Source organism: Cucurbita moschata, unplaced genomic scaffold (assembly GCF_002738365.1).
Source record: "Cucurbita moschata cultivar Rifu unplaced genomic scaffold, Cmos_1.0 Cmo_Scf00050, whole genome shotgun sequence".
NCBI classification, from domain to species: domain Eukaryota; kingdom Viridiplantae; phylum Streptophyta; class Magnoliopsida; order Cucurbitales; family Cucurbitaceae; genus Cucurbita; species Cucurbita moschata.
This window is the reverse complement of record NW_019268566.1, coordinates 665,692-683,021: the sequence shown is the minus strand read 5'-3', so window position 1 is coordinate 683,021 and position 17,330 is coordinate 665,692. Positions and strand designations below refer to the sequence as shown.

The following is a 17,330-nucleotide window of genomic DNA, read 5'->3' as shown; positions in this document are numbered from 1 at the left end:
AACTAATGTGGGATCTCAAAATCCACCCCATTCGGGGCCCAATATCTTGCTGGCACTCATTTTTCTCTCCAATTGATGTGGTCCTCATGTCCTTGCATTTTCCACACCCCTATGCTTCGTTCCACTCTCCAACTAATGTGGAATCTTAAAATCCACCCCCATTCGGGGCCCTCCAATCGATGCGGTCCTCTTTGAGTTTTTCCTTGAAAGGTTTTTAAAACATTTCTTTCAGAGAAAAGTTTTCACATCCTTATAACCAATAAATATTTCGTTTCTCTCTCCAACCGATGTGCGATCTCAGAATTCACGAGAAAAGTTTCCACACCCTTATAAACAATGTTTCGTTTCCTTCTCCAATCGATGTGGGATCTCACAATTCACCTCTTCGAGGCCCAACGTCCTCAGAAAAGTTTCCACACCCTTATAAACAATGTTTTGTTTTCCTCTTCAATCGATGTGGGATCTCAGAATTCACGAGAAAAGTTTCCACACCCTTATAAACAATGTTTCGTTTCCCTCTCCAACCGATGTGGGATCTCACAATTCACCTCTTTGAGGCCCAACGTCCTCGCTGGCAATCATTCTCATATCTAATCATATGAGATCTCACGGTATCCCTAACTTGCTTCCTTTTGACTTACATGCCCCACATAAATTTATATGTTTATAAGAGATAATGATAGATGATAATGGGGTACAATGCCGGTTCGCAACGTTGATAGTTCAATACCAACTTTGAATCCACATCGAACCCATACGACGATAACAGTTTTGATCGAAATTAGACAATCATTAATGTATATACAATCCTGTAGGAGTTCTTGAACCAAGGTTTAATTGATAACAGATCGTTCATTATGTTCAGGAAATGTAATACATAGGATTTGGAAGCTTGAACGAACGAATCGATATTGACATACCCAATAAGTCACTCCATTGGTCACCGGAATTTCCGATGATTCGAAATCCTTCGTTCTCCATCTCGCTCCGCTTCTCAGATTTGTAAAGTACTGCTGGCTTCCCGTGGTCATCATCTCTCCTGAATAGGATCAGAAACATTTGGGTAAGATGATGATTACGAACCAAAATGAAAGCTTGTAATAGCTCAAGCCCACCACTAGAAGATATTATCCGTTTTGGCCCGTTACATATAGCTGTCGGCCTCACGGTTTTAAAATGCGTTTGTTAGGTAGAGGTTTCTACACTCTTGTAAGGAATGCTTCGCTTCCCTCTCCAGCTGATGTGGGATCTCACAACCCACCCCCTTAGGGGCCAGCATTCTCGCTGGTACACCGGCTCTAATACCATTTGTAAGGGCCCAAGCCCACCACTAGATGATATTATCTGCTTTGGCCTGTTACATATCGCCGTCAATCTCACGATTTTAAAACGCGCCTGCTAGGGAGATTAGCAGAGATTTCCCATTCTCCTCTACAGCCGACGTGGGAACTCACAATCCACCCCTCTTGGGGGCCCAGTGTCCTCGCTGGCACACCGCCCAGTGTCTGGCTTTGATACCATTTGTAACAACTCAAGCCACCGCTAAAAGATATTATCTGTTTTGGCCCATTACGTATCGCCATCAGACTCACAATTTTAAAACGCGTATGCTAGAGAGAAGTTTCTACACTCTTACAAGGAATGTTTTGTTCTCCTCTCCAACCGATATGGGATTACATAACGTAACTAAACAATTAAACACACAAAAGAATAAGAACCACTGCTGGTTTCAAGGCTGTCGGTGCACATCTACAAACTTTGTTTCATATCTAGATCAGTTGTTTCTACTAGTTATTGCCTTAAACTTGCTCAATGCAAAACAGAACAGTTCTTGGGCAAGTACCATACAATATTTGATATCAACAATAACAGAGGAAACATTAAACATATTGCATCGAATCACAAGATCATCAAGCTTACTGATAAACAGAACCATACTAACCTCAGTATGAGCCTATCCCAATCATTAAACCCTGCATTTATCAAATTCTGCGTTGTTGCTTCCCTCTGATACTCACTCCTTCCAGTAAGCAAAACCACCTTGAATCCTAGATCCAAAAGCTCCTTATAGAGTTCTAAACTGGGTTGAATAGCAGGTGCCATACCCATCTGGACCCAGCTATCAAACTCATCAGCTTTAAAGCCCTCCGAGCTGTGAATTTGCCAAAACAAGCCAAGTTTAATAGATATCCAGATAAATATAACCAATTCTTGAAGCTATCCGTGCCCTCCGAGCTCGAATCTATCAAACATCGTTTAAAACATGTCATATCATCATTTAGTCAATTGTACTAACAACATGTTCATTTTATTTGAACTAATTAGAACCTTTTCAATTCAGAACTAAACGAAAACAGCCCAAAAGATCCATGTAAAATTTGTAAATAAGCAATTTTCTCATCTACCTCAATATTATGCATAAAAATATATGAACACAGAATTTCAGAAGGTCCTAACAGTAGCTAAACAAGTCAATACAGTAACCCATTCTTCAAGATTCAAAGTAATTCTAAAAGAAGACAAAATACAGAAAATCTAGAACAGAGCCAATAGAATGATACCCATAACCATGTTCCGTGTAGTAAGGAAGATTAGAGAGCAAGGTCTCGTCTATGTCGAAAATCCAGACATCCTTTCCATCGCCGACCAATTTCACACTCTTGGCAAAAATCCCTGCCTCATTCGAAGCAATTTTGAGTTCAAGTTGATACGCTCGACCCGTTACGTACTGTTTCACATATTCAGTACAATTTTTCGGAATCGTTCTCCACGGATTCAAATTATTAGCCTCCACATTGAATCTCCAACTATCGCACCTTAACCTAATTTCTCCATCCACTTCCTTCAACTGATTCTCACCACTCTCAGGAGCCTCAAGAACAAGCGGTTTCAAAAGGAGATGCGAATCGAAAGCTTCATGAGCAAAAGCTAGAGAAATCAGGCAAAAGAAACAGAAGAATCGAAGAAAAGTCATCCTTAGAGGAACAGGGACGGATCAAGCGAATAAATACACAAAGATTAGCGAAATCAGAAATGGTATATGAGATCTTGAAGGGAATATTCTGGAAATCCACGAAGAGGGTTATTCTTCGTTGATTGGGCGAAATGGGATTCCTGAGTTGAACATGAGTAACCTCTCTTCCTCTCCTTCAAGGTGGATTGATGATGAAGAGGAGGAGAGGGATGGATGAAGGGAACTTGCCTTGAGGATTAAGCGAAGACGATGATGAATTTACCTGAATTCTGAAATGGAAATTGGAATCTCTGTTTAATAGGCAAGTTCATCCTCCTCCATGGCTTCCTTTCCAGGAAATTTCAACCTTCAATTTTCTTTTTTTTTTTCTCTTATATTTTTTTTAATTAATTTTCCAATCATATTTCATGGCAAATAAAATATAATCAATAAATGGTCAAATCAATATCTAAACCAGGAAATTAATAAATGCTAAAATTATTATTATTATTATTATTATTTTAAATAATAATACATTAATTTAATTAGTAAGAAAGTTTTAAATAATTTTTTTCTCTAATTTCTAATAAATCTTAAATTTTGTTTCTATTAAACTTTAAATATTAAATACGATGGTAAATTATCGTCCAATAATTATATTTAAAATTTATTAAATATACAATGACTAAATTTAACGAGTAGTAGAAAATAGAGACTAAAATAATATTTTAATTTTATATTTAGTAGTTTGACTCCAAGGATAAATTACATAAATCATTAATGAATTAAAAGTTTGAATATTTATTTCTCCAACATTTTAATTATTTTATTTATTTTTTGAGTTATTTATTTGTATTTTTTTTTTCACTTTTGAGTGTAATAATATATAGATTGAAAATGGATTGATTTATATATTTTTATAATTGAATTTATGAATTATATATATATATATATATATATATATATATTAGATTTTTGTTTGTGTTTATTAGATAATTTCATGTTATTTATTTATTAATTTGGTTATAAATTTTTTTAATTTACTTCCGAATACGCATTTTTTAGTTTGATGAAATTAAATGTTTCAGATTTTTTTTTTTTGGGAAATGTTTGAGAATAAAAAGGTTAAAATTAATGGGTGACAATAATATAAGATGCAAATAAATTTAATAGTAAATTTTAATTCGCTATTTTTTAAATAATTATGTATAATAATTATATTTTAAAAAGAATTAAAATGTTATTTCTTTATATATATAACATTTAAAAGTATTAATGTTATATTTGATCCTTTAATTTTGGTTTTCATATATAAAGAAGTAAATAAATTTAATTTTCAAATATTATTTTCCTCAAAATACCTAAATATCAATTATGTACTATATTTGTTTATCCTTCTATATTTAAATCTTAAATATTTAATATCCAAATAACATGTAACAGTCTTTTTTTTTTAAATTGAATAGTCCAAATCCTTCAACCCAAAAGTAAAAAAAGTAATATAAATTCAAAATTTTAAAAAAAAAATCTTTTATTGGGCGTAATTGTTTGACATGTCAACATCATCCAACAACATCAATTTTTTTCTTTTATGAAATAAAAAAATAAAAAAATAAAAAAACATAGTGTAAATATTATGAATTTTTAAGTAACAAAGGATAAAATAATGTTTAATAACAAACTAAAAAATTTTAGTAACTAATAACAAACTTTGGGTTATATATATATATATATTTTTTTTTTTTTCTAATTTTAGAAAATTAAAAAATTTTAGTTTAGTTTGTAGGTTGAAATTATGTTTTTTCCCGTCAACCTAAAAATATAATTCTTCTTGTTTTTTTTTGAAATCAACCAGAAAAAATATAATTCTTCTTGTTTTTTTTTGAAATCAACCAGAAAATAGAACTGCAATTCAACCCTATTCTTGAAAAGATTAAAAATATTTAATATTTATAGCTGACTTATAATTAGGTAGATCAAGGTTTTTTTAGAAAGTGTCTGTTACAAAAGATAAAAAGTGTCTGTTACAAAAGATCTCTTATAAAGAATGTTTATTCTCCTCTACAACTGACATGAAATCTCACCATTCGATCTCTTATAAAGAATGTTTCTTCTCTTCTACAACTGACATGAAATCTCACAATTCACGCCTCGGAGTTAGTGTTCTATCTGTCAGTTTGAAGTGTTATAAGACAAAGTGTGTTATAACTGGTAGGTAAATTAATCGAATTATTTAAAATATTTTTTTTAAAAAAATGATTAGACAATTTGACACGACCCAAAAACACAGGGGGAGTAAAACCGTATTTATATGGTTCTATATTGTTAGGGTCACCAATTTAACCCGCCCAAATTTTATTTTGGTCGAAAAGATTTTGGAGTCCTAACCTTAAACACACACAAGACTTTCTATGTACAAATATGCTTCAACCTGTTCAAAGAAACCATTGACTTGTGATATTCCGCCACCATTATCAGTCCCCACCAACCTCTCAAAGCTTCCACTCTCAACATTCACTCTCACAATTTTCTCAAAAATCTGCAGAACAAGATATGATTCTTCGCCCACCTCAATTCCATCGACAATGGTGATCACCGAAAACTTCGGGATGAAACCAAATTCCATGTCCTCTTCAGATGGAACAATCTCTGGAAATGCAACAGAAACGCAATGAAGATCAACACGATACTTCACAAACCATCCAGAATGATCATCTTTCATTTCGTAAACATTGAACTCCAAATCTTGAGGTTTATAATTTTCAATCAGATGAAGATTTCCACCGCAACTCCCAAAATACTCCACTCTTCTCTCTTCCCAACCATCGGGAACACGAGGCATCGGCAATTCATGGAGTTTTTCTTCACGTAAATCGAAGTACAGGCAGTTCTCCCAAGCGTCGATCCAATGAACAGCGCTGTTCCAGTACACTCCGGAATCGAATCTCATGCTTGATGGAGCCGAAAATACGCCTTGGCAGGGCCTCCAGGGGCCAGATCTAGAGGAATAAATTTCGATTTCGTAGTTGTTCTTGAAGGAATCGGAGTTTCGAACGCAAATTACTTTGTAATCTGACGATCGCAAAGGATCGAATGCTAAATTGAGACCGAAAATTTTTCGCGCTTGAAGCTTGGGAAGCGTCGTGAAGTGCTTCGTGGTTGGATTGTGAACGTAATAATCTCTTTTCGATTCGTTTCCATAACTACTACTGCACAACAACAAGCCATTACAGGATTGGTTGATTACAATTCCGTATTCCTGATAGGTGAAATTAAGAGATTCGAACGGTGCCCTAGACGGATTTGCAGTCAAATTGACGAAATCGAATGCTAGGGAATCGGGGTAGGGACGGGCGAGGAAGATACCTGAAGGAATGGGCGGATTAGAAATGCTTCGACGGCGAGAGAAGCTGGGATTGGAAATTAGGGCAAGCCATCGTTTGGAGACGGATTTGAATGTTAGAAGGGATCGGATAGGTAAACGAATAAGGATCTCGAGGAAGAGATCATCGTTGTTGAGCACTGGTTCAACGGCGGCGGTGGAGGTGCGGTGGATTTTGGGGGATTTGGAGCAGAGCATTTTGTGTGATGGAGAGAATCAAACGGATTGTGGCGTGTGATGATGATGAAGGTTGGGGGAAAACGGAGGATTTAAGGAATTGGGGAAAGAAAATTGCAGAGGAAGCCATTAGAGACTCTTTCAAATCTTCCTGTGAAAGCTTTTCAATTTTGACTTCTTTTCATCTTCCAAAAATTTCGATTGAGCGACAAGATCATGATCATGCGACTCCAGATGAAGAGGAATATCGAAGATACCAATAGTCGAAGTCAAATTCATATATGAGCGAACGATCGTGTCTTTTTTTACCTTATACAGCTATACAATCTAAGATCAAGATATATTTGAACAAAAACTCACGTTTTCTTTGTTTACCTTTAAAAATTTGCGAATTCTTATGTTACCTATCTGTGGTACACGTCCAGATCCACTGCCATTCGATATTATTTTCTTTGGGCTTTCCTTCTCAGGTTTCCTCTCAAGACTTTAAAATGTCTCTACTAGGGGAGGTTTCCACACCTTTATAAATGGTAGTTTGTCCTCCTCCCCAACCAATGTGAGACATCACAATCCACCCCCTTTGAGGCCCGACATTCGCACTCTTTCCTTCCTCCGATCGATGTGGGATCGCCCCCAAATCCACTCCTCTTTGGGGCCAGCGTCCTTATTGGCACACTGAGAAGGCTACCCCCCTTCGGGGAACAGCGAGAAGGCTGGTTCGGTGTATAGTTCTGATACCATTTGTAACAACATAGATCCACCACTAGCAGATATACTGTCCTCTTTTGGCTCTTCCTTTTCGACTTCCCCTCAAGACTTTAAAATGCGTCATTACACTATCTTTTAGATAGTTACAACTATCGGGGTTTAAGTATTATTGCAGTTTTTACACGGATGAGCTTGATCACTATAATGTGAAACAAACATTTTTTAATGTTTAAATGTATCTTCCAAACCATGTAGATCTAAAATTATTAAAATTATTTTTTAAAAATTAAAGAGTATGATTGAAAATATTTTAAAGTTTCTATATAGCCTAGTTTATTTATTTATTTTTTAATTAAAATGTCAAATTGATATAACAAAATAAAAGGATAAGAATTTTAAAAAAAATTATAAAAAATTTAAAAATATTAACGATTACGAGTATTTTTGAAATTAGTTATATTATAAGTATATTTTTTAACTAGGTTTTTTTTTTAAAAAAGAAAATTAAATATGTTAATAAAATTTTTAAATAATAGAAAAAATATTCATAATTTTTTAAAGTTAAAAATATTTTTGAAATAAATTATTAATTATTTTTATCCAAAACTATTAAACTTAAAACTGAAATATATTTTAATTAATTTAGAAAAAAAGAAAAAAGTTTGGAGGGAAGCGAAAAGCGATTACCCAAATCACGATCAAAGATCGGAGACAGAGATGAAGGGGTTTATAATGGAATTCAAGTCGCCCTGTTCTTGTTCTTGGGCACAGATTTTGGAATTTCATTTCCCTCCACCATTTCGTTTCTGCCATTGATGAGAGAGAGGAGAGGGAGAGGATTAGTAGAAGAAGAAGAAGACGAAGAAGAAGATAGAGACTCGCAAACTCTCGCCCATTCAACACCATTTCGCCGTTCTTTCTGGAGTTTTGTCCTTGCCTCCTGAAGCTATGGAGTTCACTGACTCTTATAAGCAGACTGGACCCTGCTGTTTCTCTCCCAACTCCCGTTTCATCGCTGTGGCCGTCGATTATCGTCTCGTTGTTCGCGATACTCTCTCCTTCAAGGTTTCTCTCTCTCTCTCTCTCTCGATTCATTCAATTATTTGGAAATTTCCACTTGAATTATGATCTCAACATTAGGGTATTTGAGATACAGAGTTTCTTGGTATCTTAATTGAGCAGCATTGCTGAAATGTCCATTGGTTGAAGTGTTTAACCAAGTAGGATATAAATTGAACTGAAGTGAGCTGATTCGGGTGTTTTTTCTTACGAGTTTGATTTTGGATAAATCCACCTAGAAGCGTAGATCAATAAAACATCTTATTGTTCTCTTCCCCTTTTTAGGCAAAACAATTAACCAGAGTAGCTTACGATTTCCTTGCTAAATAAATTTGTTGGAGATCAGGAAGGATTTAGCCATATTTGGGGCTTATAAGGCGGGATTGGTAAAGGAAAATGCAAAACTATGAGAATGTATGAGCTCATTATGATTTTTTGGTACTGAAAAGTATTCTAATCGAGTCGCATTGACATACAGGATAATCTCTCTTTCTAGCTGTAAGTGCTTTCCTTTTCTCAAAATGCAGGATATGAACACTCTTGTGCTGCTTCTAAATTTTTATGTGCTCATAAGAGTTGTAAAATGTTGGCTAAAACCAACATAGAAACGTAAATATGAATAGGAAAAGGAAGGTTTAAGAGTATGCCCATCTTTAATAGTGATAGTAGATAATAGATTTTCAATGATACATGTAAAACTTGATGTTATTTGCTTTGATTTTCCTACGTTGACAGATAAAAGTGACACAAACGAACTTTGTAATTGCTTTATGTTCTATTCAATGGAAACTTGAGCAGTAACTTGGCGTAGTTAGGCTTAGTTTTGCATATGAAGATGATAATGTAACTTACACGATGCAATGCAGGTTGTGCACTTGTTTTCGTGTCTGGACAAGATAAGCTACATCGAATGGGCCCTCGATTCTGAATACATTCTTTGTGGTCTATATAAAAGACCAATGATACAGGCATGGTCATTGACACAACCGGAATGGACGTGCAAGATAGATGATGGTCCAGCGGGCATTGCATATGCCAGGTGGAGCCCAGACAGTCGTCACATATTGACCACATCAGATTTTCAACTACGGTTGACAGTCTGGTCCTTGGTAAATACAGCATGTGTACATGTGCAGTGGCCAAAGCATACTTCCAAGGGAGTTTCATTTACCCAAGATGGAAAATTTGCAGCAGTTTGCACTCGAAAAGATTGCAAGGATTACGTCAATCTCATTTCTTGTCATACATGGGAGATAATGGGCGTTTTTGCTGTTGATACTCTGGATCTGGCAGATATTGAATGGTCGCCAGATGATAGTTCTATTGTGGTCTGGGATTCGCCTCTTGAGTATAAGGTGATATCTTCCTGTTTTAGTCTAAATATTTACTGTAAACTCTTGGTGCATACATCTTGTCAAACATATGCATACATCTTGCATACTAAGGTTTTCTAGAATGAGCCGTACTTCCATATTATTCAGGTGAAGATTACTTTGTTAAGATCCTCTTGATGTGCTGTCTCCTTTTTTTTTATAATTTTGATTTTTTTTCTATTTCTTTCCAATTGGAGTAAATCTATGTAACATTGGTGTTCTTTGTACAACGCTAATGTTTCTTAACTCCACCACCATTTTCTTTTCACTCCTAAACTTATCGTTGTTATAATATATGTTATTAGATATAGTTGTCATTTATTGTAATTATACACTCCTTTAGATTAGGGTTTTTCTGTACACCTATATGTATGTGACTCTCTAATCATACAATTAAGTTCTTTTCCGATACCGAAGATAATCGTTTTCCTCATCAATATCTTGCTTCTAAAAATCGATCTTTCTTGGTACTCAGGCATATCATCTTGCATTTTCTCTAATTTAAGTTTTTTTTCTTTATCTTTTGTTGACATGAACATTGCTCAACTAATCAAAGCTTCCTTACCTAAATAAAGGTAGGAGGCTTAAACCCTCCACTTGTTCAACTTAAAAAAAAAATCGAAAAAGTATTCTAGTCTTTTAGTTTGCTTGAGATTATTATGGAGTAAAACCACAATTTTGAAGGCTAGAGACTAGATTTCCCTTCTTCCGTGAGAAGCCTTTTCAAGACAATACACGGCAATAAGATGTCCATGTGCCACTTCCAGAAATACTTCATCTTCTATTTATTTGGCTTGTTGGGAGCACATTGCTGATTCTCTTTAATACTGAATTAAATGAAGACGATAAAATGTGAAGCTTGGGTCGGTTTGCACAGGTTCTCATTTACTCTCCGGATGGAAGGTGCCTATTTAAGTATCAAGCATATGAAAGTGGACTTGGCGTAAAAAGTGTTTCATGGTCACCTTGTGGCCAGTTTTTAGCTGTTGGTAGTTACGATCAGATGTTGAGAGTTTTAAATCGTCTGACATGGAAGACTTTTGCTGAGTTCATTCATGTATCTACTGTTCGTGGTCCTAGTTGCACTGCTATTTTTAAGGTAGTGTTATTTTGTTTTTCCAGTTTCTGTTCTATGATTCATTTTCGCGTAAAAACGAAAGCTCATGTTTTCTCCTTCATGTTTAGGAAGTGGATGAACCGTTGCAGCTTAATATGTCAGAATTATGTCTCAGTGATGAATTTATCCAAGGGAATTCTGGTACATGTGGTTCTTTTCTCAAGTGTCCCTACATTATTTTATTGCCTATAAATTATTAGTTTCAAAATATTCAAACATTGTAAATCTCATTAGTTTACCTGCAATTCATAGACTATTTTTAGATGGGTTTTGCTCAGATCTTTCTTAATTTTTCTTGAATACGTTCTTGTATTGTTTCGGTGATTTTAGCGTGATATCTTTATCTTTTCCTTGTCAGATAAGAAAGAACATTCAAAATATAAGACCATCAGTTTTTCAACTGTTTGTATGCCTCTCTCACCTTCGTAATATAGCTATCTTTTTTTCTGAATGGCGTACTTTGCCATAAAAAACCAAGAAATGTTATAATCTTGGCCATTGACTCATCAGAACAATTGACTTCTAAATTGTCAGTCTATCACCTTTCACAAGGTTTTGAAATCAAAGCATGATGTATGAAATTAGCCCATCAATTACAGTCTCTCGTCTTTGATTTTATACTATTCAATCTTTGAACATTCGACCTACTTCATTGCTAATTGCTTTATCTTTACGTTTTTCTTATTCTCAAGAAGATTCTACCGAAGGACACTTCAGGGTGAGATATGAAGTTACAGAAATGCCCGTTACTTTGCCATTCCAGAAACCCCTTGTAGACAAACCAAACCCCAAGCAAGGCATTGGTAAGCCCTCTGTCCCCACCAAAAGAGAATACATGCTGCTTCATTTTCTGCCTTTTCAGTAGTTATAATGTGTTTCTGGGCTGTATGAGGTTGTGTGAAATATGGTACGAGAGTAAAACCTCAGGTAGTAACCGAATCTTTCTAGTTCCTGCTCCATTTAGTGAAAAGAAAAGGTGCATGTAAAATTGTTTCCTCGTAATTAAGGTATCGCATATTGTTTAATATATGAAGCATAAATATGCATTAGCGTGTGCGCCATACTGTTAAATTCTGTATGGGATTATCATTTCGTTGTTAACAATAAGGTGTATGTCATTAGCTGTGAGATCCCACGTCGTTTGGAGAAGGGAACGAAGCATTCTTTACAAGAGTGTGGAAACCTCTCCCTAGCAGATGCGTAGCTGTGAGATCTCACATCGTTCGGAGAGAGGAACGAAGCATTCTTTACAAGAGTGTGGAAACCTCTCCCTAGTAGATGCGTTTTAGAAACTTTAAGGGGAAACCTGAAAGAAAAAGCCCAAAGAGGACAATATCTGCTAGCGGTTTTTATGATAGTTTATATTACAGGTCTCATGCTATGGAGCAAGGATAGCCAATACATCTGTACACGCAATGATAGCATGCCAACTGCACTTTGGATTTGGGACATTCACCATCTAGAACTGGCAGCCATCTTGGTGCAGAAAGATCCAATCCGAGCAGCAGCTTGGGACCCGACATGCACACGTCTTACTCTCTGTACCGGTAGCCCACATCTGTACATGTGGACTCCCGCAGGCGCTTACTGTGTCAATATCCCTCTATCGGAGTTCGCCATAACGGACCTGAAATGGAATTCAGATGGTAGCTGTCTTCTTCTGAAGGACAAAGAGTCGTTCTGTTGTGCTGCTGTGCCTGTTCTACCAGAATCCAGTGATTATAGTTCAGATGAGTAACGGTGTTTCCTTCTGAAATGGTGTACCTATATCAGAATTTGGAAGGTGTAATTAGTATGAAGATGAACCTCTCATTTGTTGTAACTGAGACACCATTTTAGCTTAGGCTTTGTAGTAATTAGTACGAAGTAATTAATGTGTACTTATTTCTTTTTTCTTTTGTTTTCCTCTCGACCCGATGAACACTTCCAATACCTCACCATATTGATTTCACGGCTCTACTTTTTTTTGTAGCTTTCGATCTCTTGCACGATTTACTCGAAAAAAAAACCTGATCTTGCTTGCTCCTCTTTTTCAATTTTAAAGAAATAGATTGAGTGAGAACTTGACCTTTATCAGAGTCTTTATTAATGCACTACCTAAAACTGACTTAAAGTGTCGGAGCGTCTAACTATGAAAAACCCGTAGGACTAAGCTCTCCAGAATATGCTAACTTGCATTTGAAATCGTTTTTAAAATTATCGACAATAAAAAATAATTTAAAATTGTGACTAAAATTAAATTTTATGGGTGTAACACGATTTCAATTTTATAATAATTTATTTTTCTATAAAAAAGATTAAATTGATTTATGTTTGAAGACTAAATTGAGCAATTTTAGAATCAAATTAAACCAGAATAACCAAAATTATAATTTAATATACAATTTTTTTTTATCCAAATGTAAAGATTATTTCTAAAAAAAACATTCTTAAAAGATTTAAGATAAAAGGAAATTCTTGGATTTGAGGGTATTTGTTTTCATCTCCTTCAATTTACCGTCGTCTCTCGCCTCTTCTTCCGGCCGTTACTCGGCGGCGGATCGGAATTTCCGGCATCCAAGGGAAAATTCAACTTAGCCTTTCTTCCCCTTAATTTAAATGCAGCGGAATCATAAGCCCTAGCCGCATCCACATCCGAATCGAAAGTCCCCAACCAAACTCTACTCCCTTTCCTACTCGGATCTCGGATCTCCGCCGCGAACTTCCCCCACGGCCGCCGCCGTACTCCTCTGTAACGCCTCCCGCCATCGGAACCTAAGCCCGCCTCGGGCGAGCTCGACCGCGTCGATTGTCGTTCCTGATGCCTTCTCGGATTTTGAACCGGAGACTCTTCCTCTTCCGACGGTTTCATGTACTCGAAATCTTCGAATTCGAATTTGATCGGCGGGAGCGAGAACAACGCCGGCGGTGGTGAGTGGAATTCGAATTCTAGGAGATTGAAGAAGGAATCGGAGTCTTGAAGTAGTTCCATTTTTGTGAGCTTCAAATTTGGGGATGAGATAGGGTAGTATTTATAGTGGACAGAGAGATTTCTCTTCCATAGAATTATATTCTTTACCCTCGTCTTGATCTCGAGCTAATATTTTTAAAAATCTATTTTCATCTCGATCTAAGCTAAAATTCTTTGAAATGAATTTTATATAAATTTATGACCGAAAATGACACAACCAGATAGAACCTCTATATACGTTTTACTCGTGTTCGTGATGGGTATGAGTGAGAAAGTAGAGAGAGATTCGTTCCCATAAACTAAACCGAGTCGGGAGACAAAAACTATATTCCATGTCAGCACCCCTACCAAATATCCGCCCTTCCCGCTCGATTAAATTAGTATAATTACAAGAAAAATGGGAGAAAAATGAAAATTGTCCGTTATTTTTCTTATAATTATATAATGTGATTGAGCCGAGCATAGATTTTTCTTTTGTTCCCATTGACAAAACGGAGTCGGGAGACAGATTATATTCCGTGTCAGCACCCCTATCAAATTCCCATCCTTCCCGCTCGATTAAATTAGTATAATTATAAGAAAAATGGGAGAAAAATGAAAATTATCCGTTAATTTTCTTATAATTATACTAATCTGATCGAACCGAGCATAGATTTTTCTTTTGTTCCCATTAACTAAACGGAGTCGGGTGACAAAGACTGTATTCCATGTCAGCACCCCTACTAAATCCCCGCACTCCCCCGCTCGATTAGATTAATATAATTATAAGAAAAATGGGAGAAAAATGAAATTTATCCGTTATTTTTCTTATAATTATACTAATCTGATCGAGCCGAGCACAGATTTTTCCTATGACTACGTCTTCGAAATCATTTTCGCCTTACTTGACCCAAGACTCTCGGACATAACTCTCCGTTCTCCTCGCTATATCGCTATACATATACGATCACGTGATCCCGATAAAAAAAAAATAAAAAATAAAAAGTAGAAGGAAGGTTGTCCCAAACAAACGTGGGGGCTCACATGAATTAATAGCATTCCCATCCCAAGTTGCTCTTATTTAATATCATTTACGAAGCAACCGCACACGTCTTTCACTCCAAAACAAACCTCAACCTTATCTCTTCCTCTTACCATCTCCATCACCAAGTTGACTTCTTTCTCCTTCTTAATTAACAAAATTAGCGGTATACACTGATCAGATCTCGGGTTGGTTCGGTTGGTGACTCGAGCAAATTAAATAGATTTCACAACCCAACCCTCTATTTTCAAGCCCGGTTGTAACAACTCAAAACCACTGATAGTAGATATTGTCTACCTTGACCCGTTACGTATTGTCGTCTGCTAAGGAGAGGTTTCCACACTCTTATAAGAAATGTTTCGTTCCCCTCTCCAACCGATGTGAGATCTCATATGGGTTGTCGGGTTGTTTTTTTATGTCAAATGTTCTTCATTTCCTTAATAATCTTAAAATTAGGATTGGGTTTTGACCCTATTTTCGGGTTGGTCGGGTGGACCCAATAAAAATAAATCTCAACCCACGAACCTACCTGAATTTTCGTTTTTCTAAAAATTCAATCCGACCCAAACCCCCAGAAAAAGCTAACCCAACCGAACTTGTATGGTTTAGATTGAGTAATCTAGGTTGGTCAGGTTCTTGAGACATACGAACACCTCTAAATAAATATGATATTAATTTAAATATTTTACGTTTTTTTAGAAATTCACATTCTCATCGATATTTTTATGATAACCATGAATTATATGATTTGATTTGACGTAGTATTTACTTTTTATGGGGCCTATGTCTCCCGAAAAGGTCAATCTAGTCCCATCGTATAATTAAGTTTGCTTAATTATCCAAAATATACCTCAATAAAGACACCTACCGAATTTAGTTGAAGATATATTTAAATAGCGTTTTTCAATATGGTCGTTGAATAGCGTTTTTTGATTTAACGATGAAAATATCTAACTGTCGTCTTTGGGCTTTCCCGGTGTAACGGCCCAGATCCACCGCTAGCAGATATTGTCCTCTTTGGGCTTTCTCTTTCGGGTTTCCCCTCAAGGCTTTAAAACGTGTCTGCTAAGAGAAGTTTCCACACTTTTATAAATGGCGGTTTGTTCCCCTCCCCAACCAATGTGGGACATCAGACTCGAGTTTCCCCTCAAGGCTTTAAAACGCGTAGGTTTCTACACTCTTATAAAGGGTGTTTTGTTCTCCTCCCCAACCAACGTGGGACATCACAATCCACCCCTCTTTGGAGTCCAGTGTCCTCGCTGCCATTCGTTTCTTTCTCCAATCGATTTGGGACCCCCTCTAAATCCACTCCTTTTGGGGCCCAACGTCCGTACTGGCACACCGCCTCGTGTCTACCCCCTTCAGGAAACAGCGAGAAGGCTACCACATCATCCGATGTTTCATTCTAATACCATTTGTAACAACCCAAATCCACCGCTAGCATATATTATCCTCTTTGGATTTTTTCTTTCGAACTTCCCCTTATAAACAGTGTTATGTTCTTCTCCCCAATTAGGACATGACAGAAATCGAAAGTTTAGGGACTTATTAGATAAAATATATAAAGATGACTAAACTACCCATTTAAGTAAACGACTAGAATTGATACGATAACAATTTAATATACAAAAATTAGGAACAAAAATGATATTTTAAATAATCCCATAAAAAGAAAAAAAAATCAAAAGGGACAAAAGAGGAAGAAAAAGAAGAGAAATGAAAAGGATATTATTGTTTGGGGGACAATGTCTATGTCATGCAACTTGCGAGGGTTTTGGTTTTAGAAGTCAAGTTGAGAATAGACCACAAGAAAGCGACTCTCAGTACCCACAAAATTTAAACCACTCGAAACTATGGGTATCGACATAAGCGGTTTTGGCTAATCTAATATCATGCAAATGTCGACGTTTCAATTATACGAACACTCGTAGATCTATAATTTTATACTCATTGATGTTCGTTGATACATTTGATATATTTAAAAAAATGTCGAAAGTTGAGACGAGCTCAATCTCGAGCCATTCCGGCCTCCACATATATCTATCATATGCATATTTAATTTATTTTCTAATTTAGTTAAACCTCGGGAATTGTCTGTATTATTATAAATCATAATCATTGAGTACAAAACTGAGTGTTAAAAGATGTTCGTTTGGTCAATTCTTTTCGGAGCATTTTTTTTTTTAGGTAATTTATTAAAATATTTTATTAACAATTAATTAATTAATTAATTTTAGGTTATTTAATTACTGGACAAATAAAATAAATAAAGCAGTAACTATTAACTTAAATATAATTAATATTATTTTTAAATAATATTATTATTATAAGATAATCCAATGCCCAATTTTCTTATTAGGCATTCAACCTTTACAACACATCTACTAAATAAAATTAAAAATTTCCCAATTCAATAAATGAATAAAGAAATAATTTTTTTTTTTTTTAATATTATTTTTTTAATTTTTTATTCTTCTCGTCAACTTGGATAATGCTTATGTTCACCATCGCAAAGTTTTACGAGTTTTTTTTTTTTTTTTTTTTTTTTTTTTTTTTTTTTTTTTTTTTTTTTTTTTTTTTTTTTTTTTTT

The 17,330-nt window shown here is 35.5% G+C and overlaps 5 protein-coding genes across 7 annotated transcripts in view; 1 reads left to right on the top strand and 4 right to left on the bottom strand.

Annotated features, from left to right (window-relative positions):
* Positions 1 to 778: 778 nt before the first annotated feature.
* On the bottom strand, positions 779 to 3,351 carry LOC111435778 (acid phosphatase 1-like). The gene is made up of 3 exons (XM_023073321.1): positions 2,562 to 3,351; positions 1,943 to 2,152; positions 779 to 1,039 (listed from the first exon to the last, which is right to left on the bottom strand). The coding sequence occupies exons 1-3, from the start codon at positions 2,972 to 2,974 to the stop codon at positions 862 to 864; spliced, it is 801 nt and encodes a 266-aa protein (XP_022929089.1). The 5' UTR covers positions 2,975 to 3,351; the 3' UTR covers positions 779 to 861.
* Positions 3,352 to 5,271: 1,920 nt separating this feature from the next.
* LOC111435776 (F-box protein At5g07610) lies at positions 5,272 to 6,749 on the bottom strand. The gene has a single exon (XM_023073317.1). It carries the CDS (start codon positions 6,531 to 6,533, stop codon positions 5,343 to 5,345), a length of 1,191 nt encoding a protein of 396 aa, XP_022929085.1. The 5' UTR covers positions 6,534 to 6,749; the 3' UTR covers positions 5,272 to 5,342.
* Positions 6,750 to 7,879: 1,130 nt separating this feature from the next.
* Positions 7,880 to 13,099, top strand: LOC111435774 (WD repeat-containing protein WRAP73). 3 transcript variants are annotated; one of them, XM_023073313.1, is made up of 7 exons: positions 7,880 to 8,285; positions 9,146 to 9,634; positions 10,530 to 10,751; positions 10,838 to 10,910; positions 11,462 to 11,572; positions 12,140 to 12,529; positions 13,089 to 13,099. In XM_023073313.1, exons 1-6 carry the CDS (start codon positions 8,169 to 8,171, stop codon positions 12,505 to 12,507), a joined length of 1,380 nt encoding a protein of 459 aa, XP_022929081.1. In that variant the 5' UTR covers positions 7,880 to 8,168; the 3' UTR covers positions 12,508 to 12,529; positions 13,089 to 13,099. The 3 variants fall into 3 exon arrangements, with proteins under 3 accessions (XP_022929081.1, XP_022929083.1, XP_022929080.1); XM_023073315.1 differs by lacking the exon at positions 13,089 to 13,099 and having other exon boundaries at positions 11,465 to 11,572; positions 12,140 to 12,709; XM_023073312.1 differs by lacking the exon at positions 13,089 to 13,099 and having other exon boundaries at positions 12,140 to 12,709.
* A 158-nt stretch (positions 13,100 to 13,257) lies between these two features.
* LOC111435630 (ethylene-responsive transcription factor ERF106-like) lies at positions 13,258 to 13,740 on the bottom strand. The gene has a single exon (XM_023073067.1). It carries the CDS (start codon positions 13,738 to 13,740, stop codon positions 13,258 to 13,260), a length of 483 nt encoding a protein of 160 aa, XP_022928835.1.
* Positions 13,741 to 17,167: 3,427 nt separating this feature from the next.
* LOC111435582 (ethylene-responsive transcription factor ERF105-like) overlaps positions 17,168 to 17,330 on the bottom strand; it is a 1,449-nt gene continuing 1,286 nt past the window's right edge. The window contains exon 2 of the mRNA XM_023072986.1: positions 17,168 to 17,275. The gene's annotated coding sequence lies outside the window, so the exon portion shown is untranslated. The remainder of the gene's footprint in view (positions 17,276 to 17,330) is intronic.